The 26122-nt window shown below is 43.8% G+C and overlaps 2 protein-coding genes across 14 annotated transcripts in view; both read left to right on the top strand.

Annotated features, from left to right (window-relative positions):
* The window catches only part of TYRO3 (TYRO3 protein tyrosine kinase), a 64379-nt gene extending 54622 nt beyond the window's left edge, over positions 1 to 9757 (top strand). For all 3 annotated transcript variants that reach the window (XM_035111776.3, XM_035111768.3, XM_088670569.1), the window contains 3 exons: positions 3340 to 3499; positions 5086 to 5222; positions 5666 to 9757. In XM_035111776.3, the coding sequence (XP_034967667.2) occupies positions 3340 to 3499; positions 5086 to 5222; positions 5666 to 6041 (673 nt within the window). In that variant the 3' untranslated portion in view covers positions 6042 to 9757. The remainder of the gene's footprint in view (positions 1 to 3339; positions 3500 to 5085; positions 5223 to 5665) is intronic.
* A 2655-nt stretch (positions 9758 to 12412) lies between these two features.
* Positions 12413 to 26122, top strand: part of LOC118083419 (uncharacterized) — a 29082-nt gene continuing 15372 nt past the window's right edge. For 3 of the 11 annotated variants that reach the window (XM_060273555.2, XM_060273556.2, XM_060273563.2), the window contains exons 1-8: positions 13025 to 14623; positions 15037 to 16120; positions 19086 to 19998; positions 21441 to 21531; positions 21692 to 21811; positions 24006 to 24137; positions 25096 to 25194; positions 25369 to 25949. In XM_060273555.2, coding sequence (XP_060129538.2) covers positions 15108 to 16120; positions 19086 to 19998; positions 21441 to 21531; positions 21692 to 21811; positions 24006 to 24137; positions 25096 to 25194; positions 25369 to 25949 — 2949 coding nt within the window. In that variant the 5' untranslated portion in view covers positions 13025 to 14623; positions 15037 to 15107. Of the gene's footprint in view, positions 12671 to 12735; positions 14624 to 15036; positions 16121 to 19085; positions 19999 to 21440; positions 21532 to 21691; positions 21812 to 24005; positions 24138 to 25095; positions 25195 to 25368; positions 25950 to 26122 lie in introns of those variants that run through there. The other 8 variants (XM_088670536.1, XM_060273558.2, XM_088670531.1 and 5 more) reach the window with 7 other exon arrangements.

Raw genomic sequence — 26122 nt, 5'->3', positions numbered from 1 at the left:
TCTGCCGCTGCCTGCTCTTATCGGCGCAGCGCAGCTGCCCACTTCCAGGTCAGATGTGTGCCAGAAATAACTTGCGCACATGCGCAAGCGTCATTTCCAGCGCACTTCTGGGTTGGAGGAGACCCGTGCGCATGCGCACAAGCTATTTCCAGCGCACATCCGACCCAGAAGTGCGCCAGAAATAGCATGTGCGCATGCGTATGGGTGTGTGTTCACGCACGCTCCCCCACCTTCCGGCCCGCTGCGCGGTTGGCACTGCAGGCACCAGCCCGAAGCCGGGTAAGTTTGGGGACCCCTGGTCTAGATATTACTCGACTCCAGCCCCCATCATCCCTGGCCACTGGCCATGCTGGCTGGGGCTGATAGGCATTGGAGTCCAATATCATCTGAAAGGCCACAGACTTCCCTTCCCTACTCTAATATCATGGACACATCTTTCACACTTCTCCATGGCAAGGGCCTTACACCTTCCCAACTCCCCAGCCTGAACCTGCGCCATTTTGTCAGGTTCCCCCCCCCCAATATTTTCCCTGTGGGTGTTTACTCTCCTACTGAAGTTCTTAGATGTGACTAACCAAAAAGACGAGCAGCGAGCTCATATAACCTATCTCTTAGACTGCCCACCATTTCAGGAAGGTGGTGGCATTGACTCAGAAAGACAAGGCAAGGAGAAATGTTTCAACAAAGGAAAATGTGGGAAGGCTTGCAGAAGAGGATAATTTTTATTTTTTTAAAGAAAGATACCTAAAGGAAAAACCTATTCCCTCCCACGCCTCAAGTTTTATTTATTGTTTATTTGCAAATGTATATACCTCTCAATCAAAGGAAAAACCTCTCTTAAGTTTCAAACAATTTTCAAAAGTGTTGTAAAACAAAATAAAATTCAAAACATGGGTAGAACTATGGATAGAATTCAGAATCATGCTGTGACGAATATTCCCTCTGCACAAGCATTTTAGTTTGCCAGATGAAAGAATCCCCCTCCCCTGAATGTTGTTCGGGGGGGGGGAATTCTCATGACCTCCCCCACCAGGCTTATTTTTTTCGGGAAGCCCTGTTGCATAAGCAGAAATCCTTGCACAGGGCTCCACTGATAGGGCTTGTCAAGTGAATCCCGTCCTTTATTTTTACTGAGATGAGGCAGATCAAAATCAAACAGAGCCATGAAAGTGTCAGAAGCGAGTCTGGAAGACCAAAAGGAGGAGTTGTGTATGGCTGTTCCTAAGCAGAAACCATATTCTTCCTCCTATCCCATTCTGTGGGGATTGGATATTATGGTACGGATATTAGTAGGCATATAGCACTTCATCTTTTTCTTTTCCTTTTTTAAAAATCTTTTGCAACATTGTCTGGAGAGGTGTTTAGAGAATTTAGACCAGTTAGAAGTGGAGCAACTGGAAAAAAATCTATAGCAACTTTGTTACACAGACAAATGCTTTGGTACCCTTCTGCTATTGTCATGGTTTTTTTGTATGCATATCTTCAGTAATGAGCATCTGCTAAATGCATTTATGAAGCATTTAGCAGTTATGTAATGCAATCCATACTCAGAGCAGATTCACTGAAATCTATGGGTGGCATTCAACTAAGCTTTACTCAGAGTAGACCCCATTGAACTTAATGGCACTGATTTAGTTATGTTCATTAATTTCAGTAGGTATACTCTTGAGTAAAGCTTAGCTGACTAGCACCAAATGCGCTTAAGTTAGTCATGTGCATTGATTCCAATGGGTCTTCTCTGTGTATGACTCAGTTGGATACATCCCTTGGAATTTCAGAAAGGTGAGGTTCTGATGAAATAACCTTGCTTCCCCCCCCCTATAATAGGGGAGGGAAGAGGAGCCTTTCTGGCACCTGAAGTTAAAATGAAGCATTGTAAGGCTAGTTCAGAAACATTATCTGCTTTGATCTGCTGGGATATATAAAAAAAACAGGTTACGCCAAGCACACATCCAACTTACAAAACCCTTTGCTTTGCTGGAAGAAATTCTATAAGCATAATTGGGCATTAGCAACTCTGTTTGATGTGCTGACTGGGCTGCTGGAATGAATTTATCATATTTCCTCCTTTCCCGGTTTTCACATGGAGCAAACAAAGAAGGCAATCAATTTCACTGGGCCTATGTGACCTAGGCCAGGGCCACCACTGGTCTCTTAAGACCATCCATGCTGGCTCCTGGTTGTTGGTGGAGAAGCAAGCCAGTGGCAGAGGTCCTAGGAACTCCACATTGGTTGAAAGGGAGCCCCACAGCTTCCCTGGAGTGAAGGCACCTGCTTGCTCTCTGTTCCGTTATGCACATGCCCCACAAAACAGGCCAAGTGGGAAGTGCTGTATTCTCCTGTTCCAGTGCCTCCTCCACACTCAGCATGCAGTGCAGGGAGAGGAAGAAGCTGAAAGGAAGCAGGATTGTTTGCATTTCTACCTCATGTAACCACAGTAACTACATGTTTGTACATAGGGAAATAAGGCTGCAATCCTGACTCCACTTACCCAGACCTAAGCCCATTGACTTGACTTCTGAGTAGACATGGTCTGAGATGTGCCAACTCACATTGTGTATTACTGACTGGTGCTGACAAAACATTTAGAAATTTATTCATACCCTGACTTCCTGCCAACTCACTCAAGGCCAGTTATAATTTAAAAATTTTTTAAAGATAAAACAACAAAACATCGGAATTTTCTCATGATATCAGTGGCCTCTTCAGCCTTCCTCTCAGGGTGTGTGTGCAGGTCTTTGAGGAGCCACTGGGAAGGATGGGGAAGGGGCTGTCCCTCTTGGGCCCTTCAAGAGCTGATGGCTCCCCTGCTTCTTCTCACTCCTCCTTGAAGGAGGCAAGCGGAAGTGAATCACCTCATCCGTTTGAAACCAGCATCCTCCCCCTGTCACATAGGAAGGTGCCTTCTACTGAGGCAGACCATTGGTTCATCTAGTTCTGTGTTGTCTACACTGACCGGCAGTGGCTGTCCAGGCAGGAGTCTCTCCCAGCCTTACCTGGAGATGCCAGGGGTTGAGGCTGGGACCTTCTGCATGCAAGGCAGCTGCTCTTCCACTGAGCTACACCCTATGGCCTTTAGACATAGGTAGCTCGCTTCCTAAGGTAAACAGCTGGGAGGCTACCAGTCATGCCGACTACTCAGCAGGTGTTAGCTGATGATGACTCAGGTTCACCAATAGTCTTAAGCATACTTAGCCGTGTGAATTGTAACCGTGAGACTCTCAAGCCAGGGAAGGCAGTGGTGTTTGAAGGAGAAAACCTGCACTTGTTGCTTTCTTCCTGCGTATGCCAAGTTGCTTGAATTCTTCAGCAGCTTTCTTCTTCTTTTGTTTCCTTTAGGTTGGATGAATACATGAACGTGTGCGTTGCTGATTTTGGGCTTTCAAAGAAAATCTATAGTGGAGACTATTACCGCCAGGGCTGTGCCTCCAAGCTGCCAGTGAAGTGGCTTGCACTGGAAAGCCTGGCGGACAATCTCTACACAACACATAGTGATGTGGTGAGCCTTTTTTGCTCTTCCCAGGAGCACCTATTTCCCTACGTACAAATTCCATTGCCGCAAAAAACATGAAGATTCTTGTGGCCCCTTAAAGACAATCACATTTGTCCAGGCATAATCCGGGTGGGAACCTCTGCCCTGCAGGCCAAATTTGGCCTGGCACAGGTCTCCGTTTGGCCTGCCAGGCCATTTCCCAAAGCCACACTCACCTGCCCCAAATGTGATGTCAGCTGTGGGCAAGGGGGTGTGTAGATGGAAACTGGGAGGCTCAATTGCACAGGCAATCCCTGCAGAAAGCAGCTTGGCCAGCCCTATGCTTGGCACTGGGAAACGTTGAGCACTTTGTGCAGCACTTCCCAAGCACCCTACAGCCTGGGAAGCACCTCGGAAGCCCTGGGCTAATATCACACAACGTTTGTGCTCAACGTTTCCCAGTGCCAAGCATAGAGCTGGCCAAGCTGCTTTCTGTGGCATTTGCCTGTGATGAGGGGCCATCACGCTTCTCAACCCAAAGCCAATGCAGGCAGCTTTGCAAAAGCTTTGCACGTCACCAGGGCTGTCATGGAACTCTGAAACATAAAGCAGCATGAAACAAAAGAAGCGTTTGCAGAGTTGGTTACTATTCTTTATATTGCGTCATCAGGACACACATGGTGCTTTTGACGCTAGGGAAACAACAGCGGAAAGGGATGGAAGTGGAGGCAGGGAAGGAACACTGAGTCATGGGAACGGTGGGCCAGAGGCACAGTGTTCTGTGAGGAACATCAATTTTTCTATGAACTGAAGAAGAACCCTGCTGGATCAGACCAAAGATCTATTTAGTCTAGCATCTCGTTTCTCACAGTGGCCAGCCAGATGCTTCTGGGAAGCCCATAAGCAATAGCCCTCTCCTGCCCATTGATCCCCAGCACACACACATAATGGAAAGAATGAAAGAACGCATTTCTTACATTTGTATGCTGCCCATTATAACTTGGTTTTCTGTGCAGCGTCCAGAGACATCACAATATGATTCACACCGTTCTAACACGGTGCAATTATTGAGAAAGAACTCTGATTGTCATATTGTATGCTACCCTAAGCTCCTATGTACGTAAGGATACAAATATCCCATTTTGTGAATATAGCATGATTGCTCTGCGAAAAGAAGACTGCTCCCTCTAGTGTAATGTTGTGGTAGTCCTCGGCCGAAGAGGGATGTTTGCGTTCATTAACAACTGGATTTTGAAAAGCAATGAGTTACATACCTATTAGCAGTTAGTTGTCTTTTCTGGGCCTGTTAAAGTGATCCCCGGTTTGTGCAGGTAAACCATTTAGCCATATCAAACCGCTTTTAATATTATTTAGGATTATTTACGTAAGGAGGAAAGACAGAAAATTATGAATGAAAGCACAGTCCTTTGACACACTCAGTCTGAACTGCACTGGAACAGGAAATCCAGGAATCATCTCTGTCTGATTATACTGGGAGCAAGACTGAAAAAAGACAACTGATATTCTAAGCGTGTTTCTTCCCCTGAAACTGTTAGTTAAATATGTTTTTCCCATTTGTTTAACTATATTCCCCCCCCCCTACTGTATTTCAGTGGGCATTTGGTGTGACAATGTGGGAAATTGTGACGCGGGGGCAAACTCCTTATGCAGGCATTGAGAATGCAGAAATTTACAACTACCTCATCAGTGGGAACAGACTGAAACAGCCCCTGGAGTGCTTGGAAGATGTGTGAGTAGTTTATTAAGCCATTTGGTTTTCCAAACATGAACATTTTCTTCTACAGTGCAAAAGTTCTACAAAAATACAGCCATACTTTGGGCCAGCTCAGATAGGAGAAAGTCCCACTGGGCTGTGCCCATTGTAGAGAATGCTTTCTTAATGGACAGAGGGTTGGGTTGCATGATTAAATTGAGATTCTTCCATATTATTTTGATACTCTTCAGCTTGCCTTCAGCAAATGTTGCCAATGTGCTTTTGAAAATGTATTTTGCAATCAAAACAGAAACGAATCTGTTTAACCACTGTGTTCCACTGGGCAGAGGGAATACACACCGGTATGCAGCTTTTATTTTTAAAATATAAATATACGTTCCCAGTGAGGCATACACAGAGAGCCTTTGGTTGTCCCAATGTGCTTCTTCTCTCATTTTGATTTGTGGTTTGTCGTGCAGCTACGATCTCATGTGCAGATGCTGGCATTCAGAACCTAAGCTGCGCCCGAGCTTCGGAGCCCTGAAACTGCAACTGGAAATGATCTTGGCCAGACTGTCTTTGCTCTCGTCCAGTCAGGACCCCCTGTATGTCAACATTGGGAAGCCACAAGAAGCTTACAGGAATGACCCCTCAACTGATTGTCCCTTTGGAACATTGGACGGTGACGCGAACATTCCAGGAGCAGCTGCTGCCACTGTCACTAGTGACTATCGTTACATCATGAGCCCCTTGTGCCTTGCGAGTGATGCTGAAAGTGAAAGGCATCCGGACGCATCTGAGGGGGGAGCCAGGAGCCTTCTTTACGATTTGGAGATGGGACCAAAACGATGTTAGCCTGAAAGGAAAGGGGGGGGGGAATGACACTTCACTCTCCTCCAATAAGATGCGTGCATTTTTATCATCATCTGGTACTGCTTTACAAAGACAGTTGTAGGCTGCTTTTAACCAGCATAGGTAGCTGTAAAATGAGCTACTTCTGCAGCTGTTTGAGTTGCTGTGGCTAATGCTCAAAATGACCACAGATCTTTATCACCTCTTGGCCTTCTGAAACTAGCTTCCTGCAATGGTGAAACGAAATCCAGTAGGAGTGGCCTAGTCTGTACTTACAGCCAGCGAATGCCTGTTTGTCAACCGAATTGATAACGGAATATTGGAGTTGAACTGGGTGCTACTCAGCACTCTCTCTCTTTTTTGGTAAGATTTTCCAGCTCTGAGCAAGGAAGTTTGGGACCAGCACATGTGGTGGGGAAATGATCTGCTATTGATGGATACTGTATTTAAGGGCATGAGGGGGAACAGTAGTTTAGCAGTACCACCTAGTCCTCTTGTCTACCTCAGTGGTTCTCAAACTGGCTGCTTCTGTAAAATGAAGAAATCTTGTAGCGTTTCTCGGACTGGTATTTGGCTGTTCGATGGAAGCATTCCTCAAGGCTGACATTGCAGCTAAGCAACAACATGCAGGCACGGTTTTTGCCAGCCTGATGCCCTCCAGATCTTTTTTGGCTACAATTCCTATCAGCGCCAGGCAGCGCAGCTGATGGGATTTGTAGAAGAAAAAAATCTAGAGGCCACCAAGTTGGTGAAGGCTGGTCTGACATCTCCCTGCAGAGTTGGTCTTCTCCCACACTGCAGGACTAGGTTTTCTTGTCTTTCTTTGTTTTATGTTCGACATGAAGTTGGCTTTACGCACAGTTCCCTTGTCAGCAAAACTCTGTGACAGGGTGGCAAATGTATACGGACGAAACCAAACTTCAGACAGATTTTGAGAGACCAGTGTAGGAAAAGCAGTTAGCGCATGGGGAAATTTGATACTAAGGCTGCAATAACATACTCACTTATATAGGAAGTAAGTCCCACTGAACTCAGTGGGACTTCTGAGCAGACACGTCTAGGATAGCTCTGTGTGTACAATTTACAAAAAGTGCATATACAAAAAGGAGGTCTATAATGATAGTAAGAGGCAGAACTTTAAATTAAAAACAGATGTTTGTTTTATAAACTTTATCCTAAAAAAAATTAGTATTAGCTGCAGCAAGGAAATTGCTCAGTTGACATCAGCAGAAAAACAGCAGTAGGTACCAATGGAATGCTTTCCATGCAGAGAAGTAGTTTTCAGTCAGAAAGACTTTGAGAATCACTGGCCTACTTCATTAGAGGTTGTTCTGGCCTTCTGCAGAGGTTCAACTGCATTGGAGCATAACTTCACGTATTTTGGTAACATTCCAGAAGGAAGTGTTCATTTTTGAGCTCTCATTTTTCCAATAAGCCTGTTTTGATTAATCATAACTGAAAAGAATAACATGCGCTTTGAAGAAGAAGCCTTTGACAATGTGTAAATCACATCAGAGTTTTTTTTTATTTAGCTGTTCCTAACATAAGGCATGCCTAGGGCATTACATGTTACCACGGCTGCCTGAATTTTTAGCAAACCTAAATTCTTCCTATTGGGCTGTTAGAAAAAATTCCCCGATGCAGCCACAGAATCACATTCAATAGGCAGCCTCAGAATCACATTGGGTGCATCAATTTTTAAATTAAGTATTTTTTGGTCCAACTGGTTTCCATGAGAGTGCTTAACATATGTGTAGCTCTCTGCTGTTGAAATCCATAGGTATTAAAGTGGTGAGATCATGCCTACTATTATATATGTTTCCAGGCTGCAGGTCTCTTATAGCATGGATGGGGAACCTGTTGACTTTCCCAATGTTATTGTATTCCTAACTCCCACCAGCATCTGCCAATGGTCAACAGATTATGAGAGGAGTTCTCCAACAATATTCCCCATCTCTGCCTTAGAGGCTTTCGGCACAACAAAACTCCACCCATGGTAAAAGAAAACCACTGATCGTATGTTTGCATTATTAGTCATGCTTTCCTTTTTTTGCTGCTTCATTCAGTGCTCGCTGAGGCTACCTTTCTTCCTGCCCCTTGTGAAACAAGGTAATCTAGAATTACTGGAATTCAACCACCAAACAGATCCTCCTGAGAGACACTGACAAGGCCCCTTATCACAATCAGTTTACCACTGGTTAAAAGAGTGGAGTGGTCATTCTCATGTGCCAGAAACTTTGCAGAGTAATATCTCATCAAAGCCTTTCCGTCTCTGCCCTGACTCAAGCACCACCCTTCAGCATGACTACGAAACAGAAGACGGGGGTGGGGGCATGCAGCTAGAAATAGGCCCTGTTCTCCCCTTTTATGCAACATTAACCATGCTGATTGCGTGAACAAAGGAGTGGCTAAAGGTTTAATGGTTTGCATTAGGTTTTCATGAAAAGCAAGCATATAAATATTACACGGATTAATAAATCTGTTACGTTGTGAACCACCCTGAGATCTGCTGATGAAGGGCAGTATACAAATTCTAATAATAATAATAATAATAATAATAATAATAATAATAAAGAAACAGCATCAGCTAGGGGAAAAGTTCTTGATTTGTGCAAACATCATCAGTGGTATGCTCTTATTGCCCGTGGTATCTGGTGTGCATATGGGCTTCCCATCACCACAACACTATGTTACCAAAAGCAAGTAATTGAAGTGGTGCTGGTGGTATGAGTTAAAAAAAGTTTTATCAGTTAAAAATGGTCCTGTACGGTCAATGCTGAGAAAGCCGTATTCTGTGTTCTGGAATGAAGCAGTAGATTTGGGACCAAAAACTTACATTAGAACAGTTCCTCTATCTACTTAACAAAACCCACCAGTTCCTCTACGAAATTTTGTGATGGAAGCCCAAGTTTCAAATTATACTTTTGAATCTGAATGCATATGTGAAATAAGTATTTTGAAATTTCCAGTGTAGAAATTCTGCAGCATACTGCAGTTGTTTGGACCTGGGATTTTTATGGACACTCGCCTGATTTAATTAAGACAGTCAAAGCAACTGTCTTACAGAAACCTTCCCAATGAATGGCCTATGCAATAATTCAGCATGGGTGTCGAGTGGAGTTTGTTAGACATTATGCCCTGCCTCCCTCAAGTTTACTAAACAAGTTTACAGGAGACTGGTGAGAACAAAGTTCTTAACCGAGTGCTGCCTTGTCACCATACCTGTGCTCTCATAGCAAGCAATGCAAAACATGATGTTTAACAGACTGACCCTTTAGTTCCAATATTCAACAGTGTCTTTGCTTGTGTGATCAGAACAACATCACTCACACACAAGTGGGAAGTATCAGCAGGTTAAAAGTTCGAAGTACCAAAAATAATGAAGGGGAAAACAAACCTAAGAGGGACCCTAAAGAGGCCTGAGCATGTTCAGTGGCTTAGAATGCTGGTTGACTGTGGGGAGGTGGTATGGAACCCTAAACAGAAGCAGTTCGCGCTGCAACCTTTTGTTGCAGGTCCCACTTGTGCCTCTTTCATTCGGAATCAAGTCTCATGAGTTCAGTGGGATTCATTCCCAAACAAATGTGCATCAGATTGCAGCTTAAGTTTCCTGCAGCAGCCACCTAGCAAGCAGAGCAAGTGTATATATAAAATCTAATTTTCTGAAGCATGTCATTAGTTTTTATGCTTTTTTAAAATAAAATATGTACTGTGTCCTAGTGCTTGCTTTTTATTCCCTTCATGCCGTCACTTTACAGTTGCTTTTTTAAAAGGTTCAAAATAGAAACAAACTTGACTGTTCCCAAGATCAAACTACTGCTTAAAACATTTGTTCTCGAGGTTGAGTAGACAAAATTGAAGGGAAGGATAAGAGTGTACCAGCCTTCTTATAATGCATGACTACTTTAGCACTGCAGCTGCAGAAGCCTTTCCTCCTGCTTTAAACCATTCATCAAGCACTGCTTTGTGAAGTCAACTTCTCAAAACTTCCTCATCATTCAACAGAGTGAGGCGATTGCTTCAGGCAGCTAATGCTGGGAAGTAGCCCCCTGGCTGTAACTTGCTGGACAGAGCTGTGCATGCCATGTGGCTTGCTCTGTGCCCCCACAACCTGCCTGCTGCCCTCAGCTGCCACAGAGGCTACTATTCCATTCCCAGTATTGAAATAAGATTCAACTGCTTGTCCAGGGCATGAAATTCTTCTTCACCCGAGGCAGCAAAACGTAGTGGGCTGGCTCTGCTGTTGTGGAATATTTGCTCTGAGACTGGTGCTATGAAGAGGCTCTCCATCAGATACTTCCAAGTACTTTCAGAATTGACTTACCGACTATTACATTTTGTTATCCACCACCCAAGGAACACGAAACAAGAAACAAAGGTAGAGAATATTGTCGAAAAGTGCATTTATTTCAGTAATGCAACTTCTTATTTATTTTTCTTTTAATTTTTACAAATGCTTTCCTTTGGAAATTCCACAGTAATTAAATAGTTACAATAATACAAAAATAAACATCGCTATTACATTTCATTAATTACATTCCATTTATAATTGACCTGCCTAACGACAAATAATTACAACAAATAAATGCTTGACATACCTTGCTTTGCATGTCATGCATCTATCTCATATATTGGTTTCACCTTTTAAGTTGCATTACTGAAATAAATGCACTTTTCGACAATATTCTAATTTTCCGAGTTTCACCTGTACTTGACTGCATCAACAGACATCTAATGTCCTGATCAATGGAAGTAATATTACCGCTCTATTCAGTACCTGTACTGTGCTCAGTACCACAATTTACAAATTTAAGAAGGTATTGACAAGTTGGAACGTGTGCAGAGGAGGGTGATGAAGGTGATCAAGGGTTTAGAAACCAAGCCATATGAGGAATGGTTGAGGGAGTTTGGTATGTTTAGCCTGGAAAAGGAGCCTGAGAGGAGCTGATAGCCACCTTCAAATATCTAAAGCAGGCTTCCTCAAACTCAGCCCTCCAGATGTTTTGAGACTACAATTCCCACCATCCCTAACCACTGGTCCTGCTAGCTAGGGATCATGGGAGTTGTAGGCCAAAAACAACTGGAGGGCCGAGTTTGAGGAAGCCTGATCTAAAGGGCTGTCACATGGAAGATGGAGCAAGCTTGGTAGGACCCAAACCAATGGATTCTAGTTACAAATAATACATAAGTAATACGTCTTTTACACTTCCATTTTCTGAAGGATAAATAAAAATAAATACGGTACCCAAAAACAATACATTCCCAAGACTTTGGTTTAGTGCAATTGAAAACACTTTCTACTTCTCAAGAAAAAGAAGCAAATTCAGAATATTTACAGTAGGGGATTTTTTTTTTTACATTGGGGAGGCCTTTTGTATCAGCAGTGGCCTATTTCAGAAATAGGTAAAGGTAAAGGGACCCCTGACCATTAGGTCCAGTCGTGACCGACTCTGGGGTTGCGCGCTCATCTCGCATTATGGCCGAGGGAGCCAGCGTATAGCTTCCAGGTCATGTGGCCAGCATGACAAAGCCGCTTCTGGCAAACCAGAGCAGCACATGGAAACGCTGTTTACCTTCCCGCTGTAGCGGTTCCTATTTATCTACTTGCATTTTGACATGCTTTTGAACTGCTAGGTTGGCAGGAGCTGGGACCAAGCAACGGGAGCTCACCCCGTCACAGGGATTCGAACCGCCGACCTTCTGATCAGCAAGCCCTAGGCTCAGTGGTTTAACCACAGCGCCACCTGGGTTTATTTATTTCAGAAATAAAGTGCAAGCAAATGTGATGTTTGAAGTGGTCCAAGAAGCTGGCAGTGGAACACGTGAAAAGGATATAGGGGTCTTAGTAGAACACAAGCTTAACATGAGTCAACAGTGTGATGCAGCAGCAGCAGCAAAAAAAGCAAATGCTATACAGGTGAAACTCGGAAAATTAGAATATTGCAAGCTGCAAATGGAAATGGTTTGTTGAATAACAGGTGAGGAAATTTAAAAAATTCCTTCAGTAGCACCTTAAAGACCAACTAAGTTTTTATTTTGGTCGACTCAGACCAACAGGCTACCTACCTGTAAGGTGAGGAAATTGGCAGGATTATTGTAATCTGCAGTTTCATAAGAGCATACATTTAAAGATAGTGAATAAATGAGCACATTAAGTTCATTTGGATATGCAGAAGATATTAAGAATAATTTTAAGGAACCGCAGAAAGAGGGGGAAGGAAGCCAAGTTTTGAAATGTCAAAATGAAAATAATTTGCAAGCTGCCGCATTTCAAGCCAATCCTTGCATTTTTAAATTCGAAAGTAAGTCGCACTGAGTTGAGCGAGTCACATTCCGCAGGGTCCGGATAAAGCTCCCACGTGCTTGCCAGGTTTAGACTCGAAAGGCGCAGGGGCGCCCGGCAGGAGGGGGCGCGCGCGCGGCCAGCCAGGGAAGGCTCGGCGCGCGAGCAGGTGGACGGGGAGCGAGCACCCCTTCTCCTGAGCAGGTGGGACGAGGCCAGCAGCAGGCGCGCCCCCAGTGCTCCGACGTCCCTTTTCCTCCACTTCCCCTCATGCCACCCCATATCTACATCGCTCCAAAGCAAGCCCCACCCAGCGCCTTCCACGGGTCTGGCTCCCAGGCCGACCCAGGTAAGTAAGGACTGCAGCCCTTGGGAGGGGAGGGCGTACACGTGACCCACGGAAGCACTACGTCACGCGAGCGGACGGTCTGTGTCCGCCTGGCAGCAGCACCACGTGTCGGTCTTGCCTCTGCAGCGGGAGGTGTGTGCGCGCGGGGCTGGAGGGGTTGGGGGGAACCTGGGGCCCAGATCCCGCCAGGTAGGCGCGAGGGAAAGCTGCGGGGCAACGGGGATGGCGGGCAGCGGAAGGCTCTCCTTCGCGGGCAGCGCCCACCTTCCCTCGTGCCTCCCTTGCGACTTCCAGGCGGCGGGGGGAATGGGAAGAGCCATCGACCATAAACATCCGGAGGGCGGGCGGGACAAAGCCCCGGATTGGCTCCAGGAGAGTGGAAAGGGCGAGAGAGTCGGTCAGAGTTTAGCGCCCGCGTGGCGGATTCATTTCCCCCCCCCCCCACCTCCCACCCCAGGTTTGTTGGTGAGGGAAGTTGGGGTGCAACTAGTCTCCCTCCCGCCCATTGAGACCGATAAAGGCTACACTTAGGTTTGGATGTCCAGAGGGACACCTGAGCAGCACAGGCTGTGGGGCATGAGCAGGGCTGATTCGACGCAACGGAAGCTTCCTTGAGGTATTTGGCTGAGATGAGGGTGTAAAAATAATGGCAGCAAACCGAAGAGGAGCGAGGCGAGCAGCTTCCTTTTGTAGCTTTCCGTGTTCAGCTGGGTTACTCGCCTGCTCGACGCTGTAAATGCCCCCCCCCCGCAAGAACCGCCGTCTCTTGTGCAAGTCCGTCGGCCTAACTCCCTCTTAGAAAATGATAGCTTTTGCAAAGGCAGTGGGGTTAGGTCGCGTGATGCACCAACACGCTACCTTTCTTCTTGAGAGAATATCAACATCAGAGTTGGCCCCTTCTTGATTGGTTCACCTCACATAAACAGTTTATGTAGCTGATGGGAAAGGATGTTTGTTGATTTACTTTACTTTCCCCTTCTGATGCACAAAATATGAACTTTCTGAAACTCAGGACAAAGAGCCATGCAGGCAACTGGGTGGTGTTGGGGTGGGGGTTTGTGCCTTTGGGTACTGTGCCACAGATTTACAGCATGAATTCTTCTTGGAAGTTTTGCCTTTGCTTTTTGAAATGTGGTTGATATGTGCTTGTTGGTGATGGGAACTGTTTAATGGGTGTTTTTTTAATTGTTCTGATAACTCTGTGTGTGTGTGTGTGTGTGTTTGAAAGCTTCATGCTGCAGTGGCACAAAGAAAAGAATGAGCAAGGCCTTTGAGTGATGTAGCTCTGGTACTGAGGCTTAAACATGTCAGAAACACATTATCTTAGGCATGCCAAGTGGATAAGCTGTTTTGATGCAGGACTGGGAGTGTACACCAAGAAAAGGAAGGCCTGAAGAGATCATGATGGACTTGGAACTTGCTTTAAAAGAACATGCTGTTACAGTAGTACTTCGCGTTACGTACCGTTCCCCCTTCAGGTTACGCGCTCTGCTAACCCGGAAGTAGATGCCCCTTGTTGCGAACTTTGCCCTGGGATACGAGCGGAAGTCACGCTCCTGCGGTGCAGCAGCAGCGGGAGATGCCATTAGCGAAAGCGCACCTCATGTTACGAGCGGTTTCCAGTTATGAACAGACTTCCGGAACGGATTAAGTTAGTAACCGGAGGTCCCACTGTACTCTACTGGTGTTGGGTTAAAAGTTTAATTGTGTTTTACTATCTGTTTTTGATGGTGTGCCTTTTAATGCCTTTGTTAATTTGTCTGCTATTTTTCTACAGGGAAGCTGTTATTCTGTAGTTGGTTTGTACATCTAGGGGCAAATGTCTTAAGTCTTAACCTTCCCTTACCTGGCTGTTGGTGAGAAGGACAAAGGCCAAAGATGTGTGTGAGAGCTAGAAGCTAGAATCAGACTGAGAGACAGAGCCATGCCTGATTTCTGCTGGAATCTAAGGCTGTGAGTATGGGAGATGCAAGTTCTTCTTGGGATGTTAACACTGTGAGCCCCTTCGTTGTAGGCTCAGGTGGTATATAAGTGTAAATAAACAATATATCGTAAAGCCACCACAGTCTCTGCTGTCCCTCATTCCGCAAAACCGACCTCTGGGTAAGCGCCTGGAACCCCTGGAATCTCTCACCGCTTGGAGATTGGGGTGGTGTGCAACAATGTTATCTACTCTGACCACCCAATCTTCTAATTAGCTGACACACTTAGGCCTTGTTTACACATCATATTAAACTATGGTTAAATGTGTATGGGTTGGTGCATGCTGCTGAAATCACATGTGCTTTCCTCCTCCACTTATGTTCTTATTTCAAGTCTAACTTCTCTGCAAATATTTATTGTGTATTTTGTTGTTTCTTAACAAGGTGGCCATGAGGGAAAGGCTGTCAGAACTCTCGCAACTTTGGAGTTGATATGATAATTTACAACACTGTACATGATGAAGAAGCAACCAATTGCCTTTGGGAATGAGGATGGTGGAAAGGCATTGGGCACAGTGCCTGAACTTTATGTTCTCATGAAACAGCCACAGATCACTGAAATAGCTGACCAAGGAGACTTGTTTTCAAATCAAGAGGACAATGGCCTTGCTAGCAGTATAGCAGCACCTGTAAAATCGAAAGTGAAGACCTGCCTTCCAGCAGATTGCACCTCAGGAAGCATTACTGTTACCTTAGACAACAACAATATGTGGAATGAGTTCTACTATCGCAGCACAGAAATGATTCTGACTAAGCAGGGAAGGCGGATGTTTCCATACTGTCGATACTGGATAACAGGCTTAGACTCCAAGCTGAAGTATATCTTGGTTGTGGATATTTCTCCAGTTGACAACTTACGCTATAAATGGAATGGCCATAGTTGGGAGCCCAGTGGGAAAGCAGAACCCCATGTGCTGGGAAGAGTATTCATTCACCCTGAATCGCCTTCTACTGGTCATTACTGGATGCAGCAGCGGGTCTCTTTCTACAACCTCAAACTTACTAGCAATACCTTGGACCAGGAAGGGCATATCATTCTGCACTCTATGCACCGCTATCTACCTCGGCTACACTTGGTGCCTGCTGACAAAGCCACAGAAGTGATTCAGCTAAATGGTCATGATGTCCATACCTTCATTTTTCCACAGACAGAGTTCTTTGCTGTGACTGCCTATCAAAACATACAAATTACACAACTGAAAATAGACTACAACCCATTTCTCAAAGGGTTCGAGAAAGCTGGTCTGAGCAGCAGACCTGAACATAAGGCAACGCAAAATGATTGCCCAGAGCAGGAAAGACGTAGAGTTGCTAACTTTACAAGCAGTTTTGTTTCGGATCTGAAGCAGAGAGACCTAGATGCTTCATGTAATGCTTGGAAGATGTGTAAATCTTCTTTGGAGAAAAAAACACTTACTCCCGACACAGAATGTGATGCGTCAATATTAAAGCAGGATGTATCTGAATGGTACAGTTACATATCTATCATTATTGGGGATGAGTGATTCCCATCAACTGGTAATTGGAGCCTCACTGCCTCTGATAGTGGAGGTAGAACACAGCGATCATTGCTGGTAGCCATTGATAAACCTACCCTCCATGTATTTGTCTAATTCTCTTTTAAAGCCATGCAAGTTGGTGGCCATCGCTATGCTTCATGGTAACAAAGTTCATAGTTTAACTATGTACTATGTGAAGATCTGTTGCCTGTTGCCTGTCCTAAATGGTTTGGGGCATAGCTGTCAAGTTCTCCCTTTTTTTAAGGGAACTTCCCTTATGCTGAATAGGCTTCCTCGCGAGAAAAGGGAAAACTTGACAGCTATGGTTTGAAGCCATCCTATATTCAGTTTCATTGGATAGCCCCAAACCATGCAAAATTTTATAGGCTTTTATCTTCTCTCTCTCTGTGTGTGTGTGTGTGTGTGTCCCATACCTTTTCCCTACACTTAAACACCCAAAATGTTGTAATCATTCCAGCCCCGTGATGGTAATCTTGGCTGCCCTTAGTGTTGTGGGAACTATGTAGAATACATAATTTTTATGTCGTTCCCAAAGAAAGCTGTGGCATGTGGTAGGCAGTTCAAAATGGTTGACAGAAGATGTCACATGATGCCGTTTGATGGGTGGGTGAAGTTTACTAAAAATGGCTTGGTTGGGTATTTTGGAGATGTGTTTTGGGCCATATTAAGCCTGCAGGTGAGATCTTCCCCACCAGTGAGTGCCCTGGCCTCCCTGCACCGCTTTCTGACTCACTTAGTGTTAAGTCTGCTTATGTCTTTCCTTTGATGCTATTTGTATCTGTTTTCACTGCCGATAGCATGCAGAATTGGAGACGGGGGATAAAAAAATTAAAGCTCTGTGAAAGTACCAGCTCAAATTATCGTACTCTTACAATAGTGAGAGGCTGGGGAGAAACGGAGGGTGGATATTGTCGTTTCCCCTTACTTCTGTGGCATGTAATTGGCTGCTGCCAGATACAGAATGTCAAGATAAGTGGTTGCTTTGGCCAGCATGGCATTTCGTATCTGATGCAATCTACCTGGTGTGTGTGTGTTCCTCTGTGCCATATTGGTGTGAGTTGTAGTACTAGAAAAAGAAGGTGGTAGTTGCCACCTAATACATGATCGGAATACTGATGGGCATTAGAGTTCTTTAATGTTGTGCTGGAATTCAGAGGGGTCAGATTGAAGTCCCAGCAGTGTCCGTTTAAAGTGGTAGCTTAAAGAAGTAACTTTTAATGATTTCATTAGTAAGTAAGTCTGCAGGCTTGGGAGTGCAGAAAATTGGTTTGATTAATATGACAATAAAGGTAAAGGGACCCCTGACCATTAGCTCCAGTCGTGACCGACTCTGGGGTTGCGGCACTCATCTCGCATTATTGGCCGAGGGAGCCGGCGTATAGCTTCCAGGTCATGTGGCCAGCATGACTATTAAGTAAAGTAGGCTCTTTGATTCAGTAAGACCCGCATCCAATTAAGAGTGCATAGGATTGCAGCATAAAGGGAACCTGCATGCAGAAGCACTTGGCCAGTTCTATGCTTGTCACTCTGTAAGTGCCTGGCTGCAGTTCCCAGCTGACTGTTGTGCGCTTCGGAACCCAGTGTAAGTGATTTTGACAGGTGGGCAGGATGACCCACCTGTCAATCATGTGGCATCATACAGATGTCCTGAGATTGACGGGTAGGTTGTCCTGCCCATCTGTCAAAATTGATCCACAGGGTGGCGCTAGGTCAAGATCTGATCTGTGGGATCAAAAAAGTTCCCCATCTCTGATTTAAATACCGTATATTGCGGCGTATAAGACGACTGGGCGTATAAGACGACCCCCAACTTTCCAGTTAAAATATAGAGTTTGGGATATACTCACTGTATAAGAAATACGACCCAGCGTATAATACGACCCCCTGACTTTTGAGAAGATTTTCCTGGGTTAAAAAGTAGTCTTATACGCAGGAATATACTGTAAATGCTAAACTAAAGCTGGCAGTCAGTCCCATTCCGTGCATACTTAATTACGTGCATACGTAATTCTTTCCAGGTAGGTACCGTGTTTCTCCAAAAATAAGCCATACCCTGAAAATATGCCATACTCCGAAAATAAGCCATAGTGATAGGCTTGTAGGTTAAACTGTACCATACTTAATAAAAAAATAAGACATCCCCTGAAAATAAGCCACCGTGGGTTTTGTTTTTTTTGAGGAAAAATAAATAAATAAAAATATTCTTATTTTTGGAGAAACACGGTACATGAGGCCAAAATTCTATGCATGCTTAATTGTGAGAAGGTCTCACTGGAATTTACTCCCACATCAACCAAAATAAGATGGGAATACAGAAGGGAATAATTTTGTGACACTAAAATAAAGTTTGGTCTGAGTTTATAGCATCCAGATTTTATAGCATCCAGAGAGCCAGTGTGGTGTAGTGGTTAAGAGCAGTGGACTCGTAATCTGGTGAACCAGGTTCGCGTCCCTGCTCCTCCCCATGCAGCTGCTGGGTGACCTTGGGCTAGTCAGACTTCTCAGAAGTCTCAGCCTCACTCACCTCACAGAGTGTTTGTTGTGGGGGAGGAGGGGAAAGGAGATGGTTAGCCGCTTTGAGACTCATTAGAGTAGTGATAAAGCGGGATATCAAATCCAAACTCTTCATCCAGCAAATGCAATGCTTTAGAAAATATATATGGAATCGCAGGTAACCTGAATGATGTATGTTTTGATTGATGGATGAATGAAAGCTGATTCACTTACACACTAGTCATGGAAGCTGCTAAAGCTATGTATAAGCTGCACAGCCATTAGTGTTTTGCATTACTTAGCAACAACAGGTACATAATTTTTATACAAATGCATGATAAACTGGGCAAAAGAAATTTATCAGGATATTATTTACTTTCTGCAATTACATTGATCTAGTTTTTGTTTTCCTTTCTCCAGTCCAACAACTTGTGAAAGTGATTCCTGTGTGAAATCACTGCTGAACTCAAATGATGATATCCATATATCCATTAAAGATGAGCCTGTAGATGACTATGCTTGTGGGCCAAGGGTACACACAGAGAGGATACTCGTGCAACTGGAAGACACTGATAAAGCAACAGAAAAATATTTCTGTAGAGAGAGCAACAAGATTTCAGAGGCGCAGTTGGAGAAAAACTGTGATGAAATAGGAAGAAGAGAAGTGGACATTGAATCCCACAAGCAACCACAGAGTGTTGCCAAAGCCAAAACTTTAAAATTGGGTAGTGGGACAATGCCTGATGCCTCCAGAAAGTGCTGTGGTACCACCAAGAATATGACCATCTCTGCTCTTCGGGATGTTTTGTCTTCATATAAGACAGAGAAGTCTTCTTTGAATCATTCAGTAAATTCTTTGCCAGTCTGTTTTGAAAATAAACTATTTAGCCCGCTTAAAGTTGTGAAAACAAAACAAAAAGAATTTCATTTCAGAAGCAATAACACTGAGAAGTGCTATTTAGGCAAAGATGTGCCATGGAATCTAAATACTGAAACATACAGCAGCCATACGGCAACAAAAAAAGCAACGAGTTTCAACCTCTTGCCCCCTACGTCAACCAAATTTATTCATGGAGGAAAAGAGAAAAATGTAGTCAAGGAGGCTGTGTTGGGAAGGGGTGTTGATAAGAAAGCAGGTGATGTGTTGTCGGGGCCAGTTAGAAGAGGAAGAGGAAGACCGCGTAAAGTGAAATTCTACGAGATTAAACCATCCTTGAAATTCACAGCAAAGTCTGCCTTAACAAGCAATGTGGGACCAGATTTTGCCAAGCCAGAGCTCGTGCTTGATTACGAGGATATAGATGGAGTCCTCTTTGCATCCTTTGCATCAAAGGTAAATCTATCATTTAAATTTAATATTGTCTAGCGTAGTTTATACTAGACAGATTGAAAGCCAAATGTGCATTTCTTTTTTTTATTGTGAAAATTGCAGGTTTGGGGTGGCGGGATCTCTACACTTTGACGCTCACTCTCTTTAGTTTCAATAGCTCTGAATGTACAGTGAGTTTCTAGACCATGTTTGGGATCATTAGGAAAGGAATAAAAAATAAAATTGTCAGTGCCATAATCCTTTTCTATAAACCTGTGATGCAACCGTATTTGGAGAGTTCTGTGTACGGTTCTGTTTACACCTCAAGAAGGATGCTACAGAGTTGGTAAAGGGCAACCAAAGTGGGGACTGGAGCAACTCACTGATAAGTTACAACATTTGGGGCTTTTAGCCTAGTAAAAAGGTGAGTAAAGAAGGATGTGATGGGTGTGTGTAAAAATTATAGTGTGGAAAAGTGGACAGGCAGACTTCTTTCTCCCTCCCTCAGAATACTTAGTACCCAGGGCAATCCAATGATGCTGAATGTGGAAAGATTCAAGACAGACAAAAGGAAATACTTCTTCATTCAGTACATAGTAAAAATAACAGGATTTTCTGTTACAAGATGAGGTGATGGCTGTCAGTGTGGATGGCTTTAAAAGGGTGAATTTCTGGAGGAGAAGGCTATGTTAATGACATATATTAATTCCAATATCAGGGGAAATGTGCTTCTGAGTACCAGTTGTTGGGAAAATGTGAGTTGGAGAGTGCCATATCCTGCATTTGGGCTTTTCATAGGCATCCAGCACACTAGACAAGATAGGCCTCTGGTCCAATCAGCAGGGTGTTCTTTTTATGTACAATGGTGCCTCGCTTAACGAATGCCCTGCTTAACGAAAGGATTTTTCGAGCGGAGGTTGCCTCGCTAGACGAAATCATTTTACGAAAAATTCGTCTAGCGAATCGCGGTTTCCCATAGGAATGCATTGAAATTCAATTTCAATTAATGAAATTCAATTAATGCGTTCCTATGGGCAAAGAAACATTCAAAAAAATTTCAATGCATTCCTATGGGATTCGCTAGACGAATTTTTTGTTATAAGAAAAGACCCGTGAAACGAATTACATTCGTCTAGCGAGGCACCACTGTACTTGTGACCTTGCCTTTTGTATGTGATCATGCAGAATTTAAAATCCAGACCATTTTATTCAGCTCTAGTATGTATTAAATCTTGTTAATATTAATTTGACTCTTGGTAGGTTGTCTAGGCCAGTGGTCCTCAACCTTGGGCCTCCAGATGTTTTTGGCCTACAACTCCCATGATCCCTAGCTAGCAGGACCAGTGGTCAGGGATCATGGGAATTGTAGTCTCAAAACATCTGGAGGCCCAAAGGTTGAGGACCACTGGTCTAGGCCATTTTTGGTTAAGCATTTAACACTTATTGTAGTCCCTCTTTATGCATAGGATGTTCTTGATAAACACAGACTTGATAAAATTGGGGGAAGAGAAGGACTACAGAATGGAGAAGCTTCCTTCCTGACTACATATGATTCAGGTACTTTTGACACTGCATAATTGAGATGGGGCGGCCTTAGTGCAGGAAAAATTAAGACTGCTAAGCAAACAGGTTTTTTTTAAAAAAAAAAGTGTATCGCATTCTTACCATTTGTATGTTAGAATGTGATACACATTTTTTTTGTATTTGTATGTTTCAGAAATACTTTTTTGTTCTATGACAGACTCTCAAATAAACCTACAACTTCTAGAAACAAAGCTCTTAGAAGATTTGAAGTCCTTCAGGCACAGACAAGTGATACATCCTAGTCTTCAAGAAGGTATGTTATCAGCAATAGATTCCACAGCTGCTGCTATAGTTATCTAGAGCAGCATCTATCAAAACAGTTTGGCTAGCACAGTTTTGGCCATACAACATAACGTCTCATCCCTCTTCTCTCTTCATGCCACCCCAAACAGAACTGCTCTGAAGGGTTGAGGGGAGAACCATAACAGATTTCAGGGGCATACAGAGAGGGAAGAGGGAAGTTTCACTGCACAGCCAGAAGTGACTGAGCTAGTAGAACAGTTTGGTTCAATATTGCCCTTAGAACATAGTATTCAGATATTGTTTCTCATGTGTGTGCTCTGTGGTCTATTCAACTAAACTTTGATGCAATGTACAGTGGATCCTTGGTTTAAGAACAGCTTAGTTTATGGACAACTTGGATTAAGGATGTTGCAAACCCGGAAGGTGGTGTTTTGGTTTGTGAACTTTGCCTTGGAAGCAGAACCTGTTGAGTGTGTTCCATTTGTAAATTGAATCCCCTGCTGCTATGGGAAAGCACGCCTTGGTTTAAGAACGCACTTCCAGAACGGATTAAGTTCGTAAACCAAGGTACCACTGTATTAATGAATGCTGCCCACATTCGTATTAGAGCCCTTCACCTGTGCTTGAGGGAGTTGGTGGCTTACAGATTCTCTCAGAGGTCGCCAACCTTTTTAGACTAGTGGCACATTTTGAATTTTGAGAGTGCTGGGGGCACCAGTCATGAAATGGCTGATGTGGGGAGAATGACACAACCCAAATTGGAGAGTACTAGCATGGTGAAGCTCTTATAATAATTGCATTTCCATACTAGAAAGGTCCGTATAGTTAAAGCTATGGTTTTCCCAGTAGTGATGTATGGAAGTGAGAGCTGGACCATAAAGAAGGCTGATCGCCGAAGAATTGATGCTTTTGAATTATGGTGCTGGAGGAGACTCTTGAGAGTCCCATGGACTGCTAGAAGATCAAACCTATCCATTCTTAAGGAAATCAGCCCTGAGTGCTCCCTGGAAGGACAGATCGTGAAGCTGAGGCTCCAATACTTTGGCCACCTCATGAGAAGAGAAGAATCCTTGGAAAAGACCCTGATGTTGGGAAAGATTGAGGGCACTAGGAGAAGGGGACGACAGAGGACAAGATGGTTGGACAGTGTTCTCGAAGCTACGAACATGAGTTTGACCAAAATGCGGGAGGCAGTGCAAGACAGGAGTGCCTGGCGTGCTATGGTCCATGGGGTCACGAAGAGTCGGACACGACTAAACGACTAAACAACACTAGAAACGGCTTTACCTGAATTTCTGCCCATCACAAGAACCATGTTTTTCTCAAATGTCAACCCTAAATCAAAGCCTAGGTTGTTATCAGCAAATTCCTAATGAAGGTTTGGTTTTTAGTTCCTGTACAACAGACCTCAACCTCTTTGTGAAGTTTTCACATTTGCCTTTAGGAGGAAGTAGGGATTTTTTAATATCTACCCACTCTTATTTGCTGTAGTATTTGCAGAAAAATACTCCTAGGGTCTACAGAATCAGACAAATGCCCTATAGGAAACATGCATCCTTGTTGCTAGGTAAAACAAAAGACAAACTAGGGAGATTTCATTAGAAAATAAGACGGGAGCAGGAAAACTACACTACAGTCGTACCTTGGTTGTTGAACTTGATCTGTTTTGGAGTCCATTTGACTCCTGAAACTATTCGAAAACCAAGGTGCGGCTTCCTATTGGCTGTAGGAGCTTCCTGCAGTCAATTGGAAGCCGCGTTGGATGTTCAGCTTCCAGAAAACGTTCGCAAACCGGAACACTAATTTCCGGGTTTGCGGCGTTCAGGAGCCAAAACATCTGAGTAGCAAAGTGTTTGAGAACCAAGGTACGACTGTATATAGGAAGTGAAACAGCAACTCTTTAGGACTCATGGATTCCTGCTGCCTGGTGTTTAAACTTATCAATTACAGCTCTGACTTTGCTCCTTGGCCAAAAACGCTGAGAGGTAGGAGGAGAAATGGTGACTCATTTCAAATGAATAGAAGGGTATTTACACATTTTGTTTTATATATTTCTTTTTAAGAGGGCTAGAGACATTTATGAAAGCTCAGAGTTTGGGAGGCCTGCCCACAAAGACCTTCATGTGTGCTGATTTGGCAACCACTGGCCACCCTCCTTTCTTTATGCTTGTAAAGATCTCTAACGTGGGGTATTCTTCTTCTAGTGGGACTGAAGTTGGGTTCCGTGGACCCAACACTTAGCATTGACCTGAAATACGTGGGTGTGCAGCTTCCCCTGCGACCACCAAAGGATTATGTATTTGCGGAAAACCAAGTGACAGATCTCAGTTGTCAAGGTAAATATAATGTATCTTTTTGAAATGTTAGAATGGTAAGCAGAGTCTATAAAACAGTATAAAACAAAGCCAGCCAGATATTATGAGGGTTTCACTTCACAAGTCATGGGGTTTCACTTCTGACCTTGTGCTGCATCACAGAACGAGGTCAGGTACAACCTGTGCTCTCCATCGGAGCTCCAGGCTGTGGGAATATTCTGGTCCTCTTCTCCAGCTTGGGAGAGGGAGATGGCAAGGTATATTGTCCCCATTTCAGAGAGTCTTGGAAGCCTAGTGCAATGGAGAGGGGAATCTGTGTCCCCCTTTCTAGTTCCTGCTGGAGAGGAAGACTGGAGCTTCAAACTTCATGGCAAACAGCAATCCCAGCACTCCCAACTCCAGAGTGGGGCTTGTTGGTTTGCAAACTTTTTTTTTAAACACATTCATTGTATTTTCTATGTGCAACCATTGTCTTAGTAACTTACATTATCACCACATGATGCAAACAGTATAAAACAAAGCTATAAATTATGTAAATTGTACATTGTTAGGTGCTGACTGTTCAGACGAGACTTTGGGGGAGGTACATACATTTTCCCACCATATTTTTGAGGTGTTTGGAGTGCTTTGGAGGTGGAACACCAAAACAACCCCCAGATTTCTTCCCAACCTTAAAGCTTGAGAGAGATCATACTTGCAGCTGTGCTGGGCTTCATTCAGCAGTGTTCTAAAGTGCTGTGCAGCTGTAGGGAAACTCCTGTCTCCTCTCTCTCTAGATCCAAGTTTGGGAGGAAGGCTAAGGTATTTTCTAGAAGGAATTTTTGGTACTTTGCTATTACTCAGGCCCTTGTCGCCTGTTGAGTACCCCTTTCAGTAAATGCAGGTGATAATTAGTTTTTAGTTGAATATATATACCGTTGTTTATAGATAGGAGTATTCTGCCTCGTTAATAAACTTGCTTTGCTACCTTCATTTCTAGATACTGCCCTTTCCTTCATTTCCAAGACTGGGAAAACCAATGATTTTAGAAAGATAAAAGGCTGGCAAGGAAGACTTAACAACACTTCTAAGCAGGAAGGTAGGACATTGATTTTGTATATATTTTCCCTTTGTGGTGCTGCAGAAAGGAGATCTTTTTTATAATTTTTAGATAATCTTTTGTGAGTTTCCTTTTCTGCCAGAACTGGGATTGATATATTTTCAGAGATTGTCTTTGACTTCTTTCTCTATGTCATATTCTGGATTAATTCAGGTAGCATTTTAGAGGACTCGCTGAAGAACCGATCAGCCTTCTGCAGTGATAAACTGGACAAATATTTGGAAACGGAAGGGAAGCTAATGGAAAGTGTGGGATTCTCTTCAAGCCCGTTTAGTTATCCCATGGATTGCCAGATTCCATCCAAAAGTACCAGCTGTGTTCAAGCCCTCGATAAAGTTCCAGAGAAGAAACCCATCATTACTCCACCCAGAAAAGCTAAGAATAAACAAACAACTTTTCGAGGCAGGGTAAAATCTCCCCAAAAGTTTATAATGCCTTTACCTGTTCTGTCAAAGCAGGAGCATGCTTTCTCTGCCTTGGAAAACATCAGTAGGTCTAGATCATATAGCCAAGTGGCTGACGATGTGCATGTGGCAGAATCAGATGGAAACGTACAGAGAAAGCAAAGAACTGTGCGCCAAGCAAAGCAACGAAAACAGAGTAGCTGTCCACTGCATTTATCTCAGATGAAACTGATGGAGCTGGAGGATTGTGCTTTGAGGGATGGGAAGCCACAAACCTGTATTACTGAAGAATGGGCAGACCTTTCTCTGGAGACTTTGATCATCTCTCAGGTAAGCTTCAATAATCTTTACCATTTAGTCATTGGTTACCATAGATATGCATATGCTAGAAATGAACCCACATACTCACAAGTTATTTTTCTTTTGCAATCCTTTTTTGACTATTTTGCAGGAGGTGGGGAAGGTATAGAAAACGTTGTTGGTTTTTGGAAAAAGCATGAAAA

This window comes from Zootoca vivipara, chromosome 1, assembly GCF_965207765.1.
Source record: "Zootoca vivipara chromosome 1, rZooViv2.hap1.1, whole genome shotgun sequence".
Classification (NCBI taxonomy): domain Eukaryota; kingdom Metazoa; phylum Chordata; class Lepidosauria; order Squamata; family Lacertidae; genus Zootoca; species Zootoca vivipara.
This window is presented reverse-complemented; position numbering and strand designations above follow the sequence as displayed.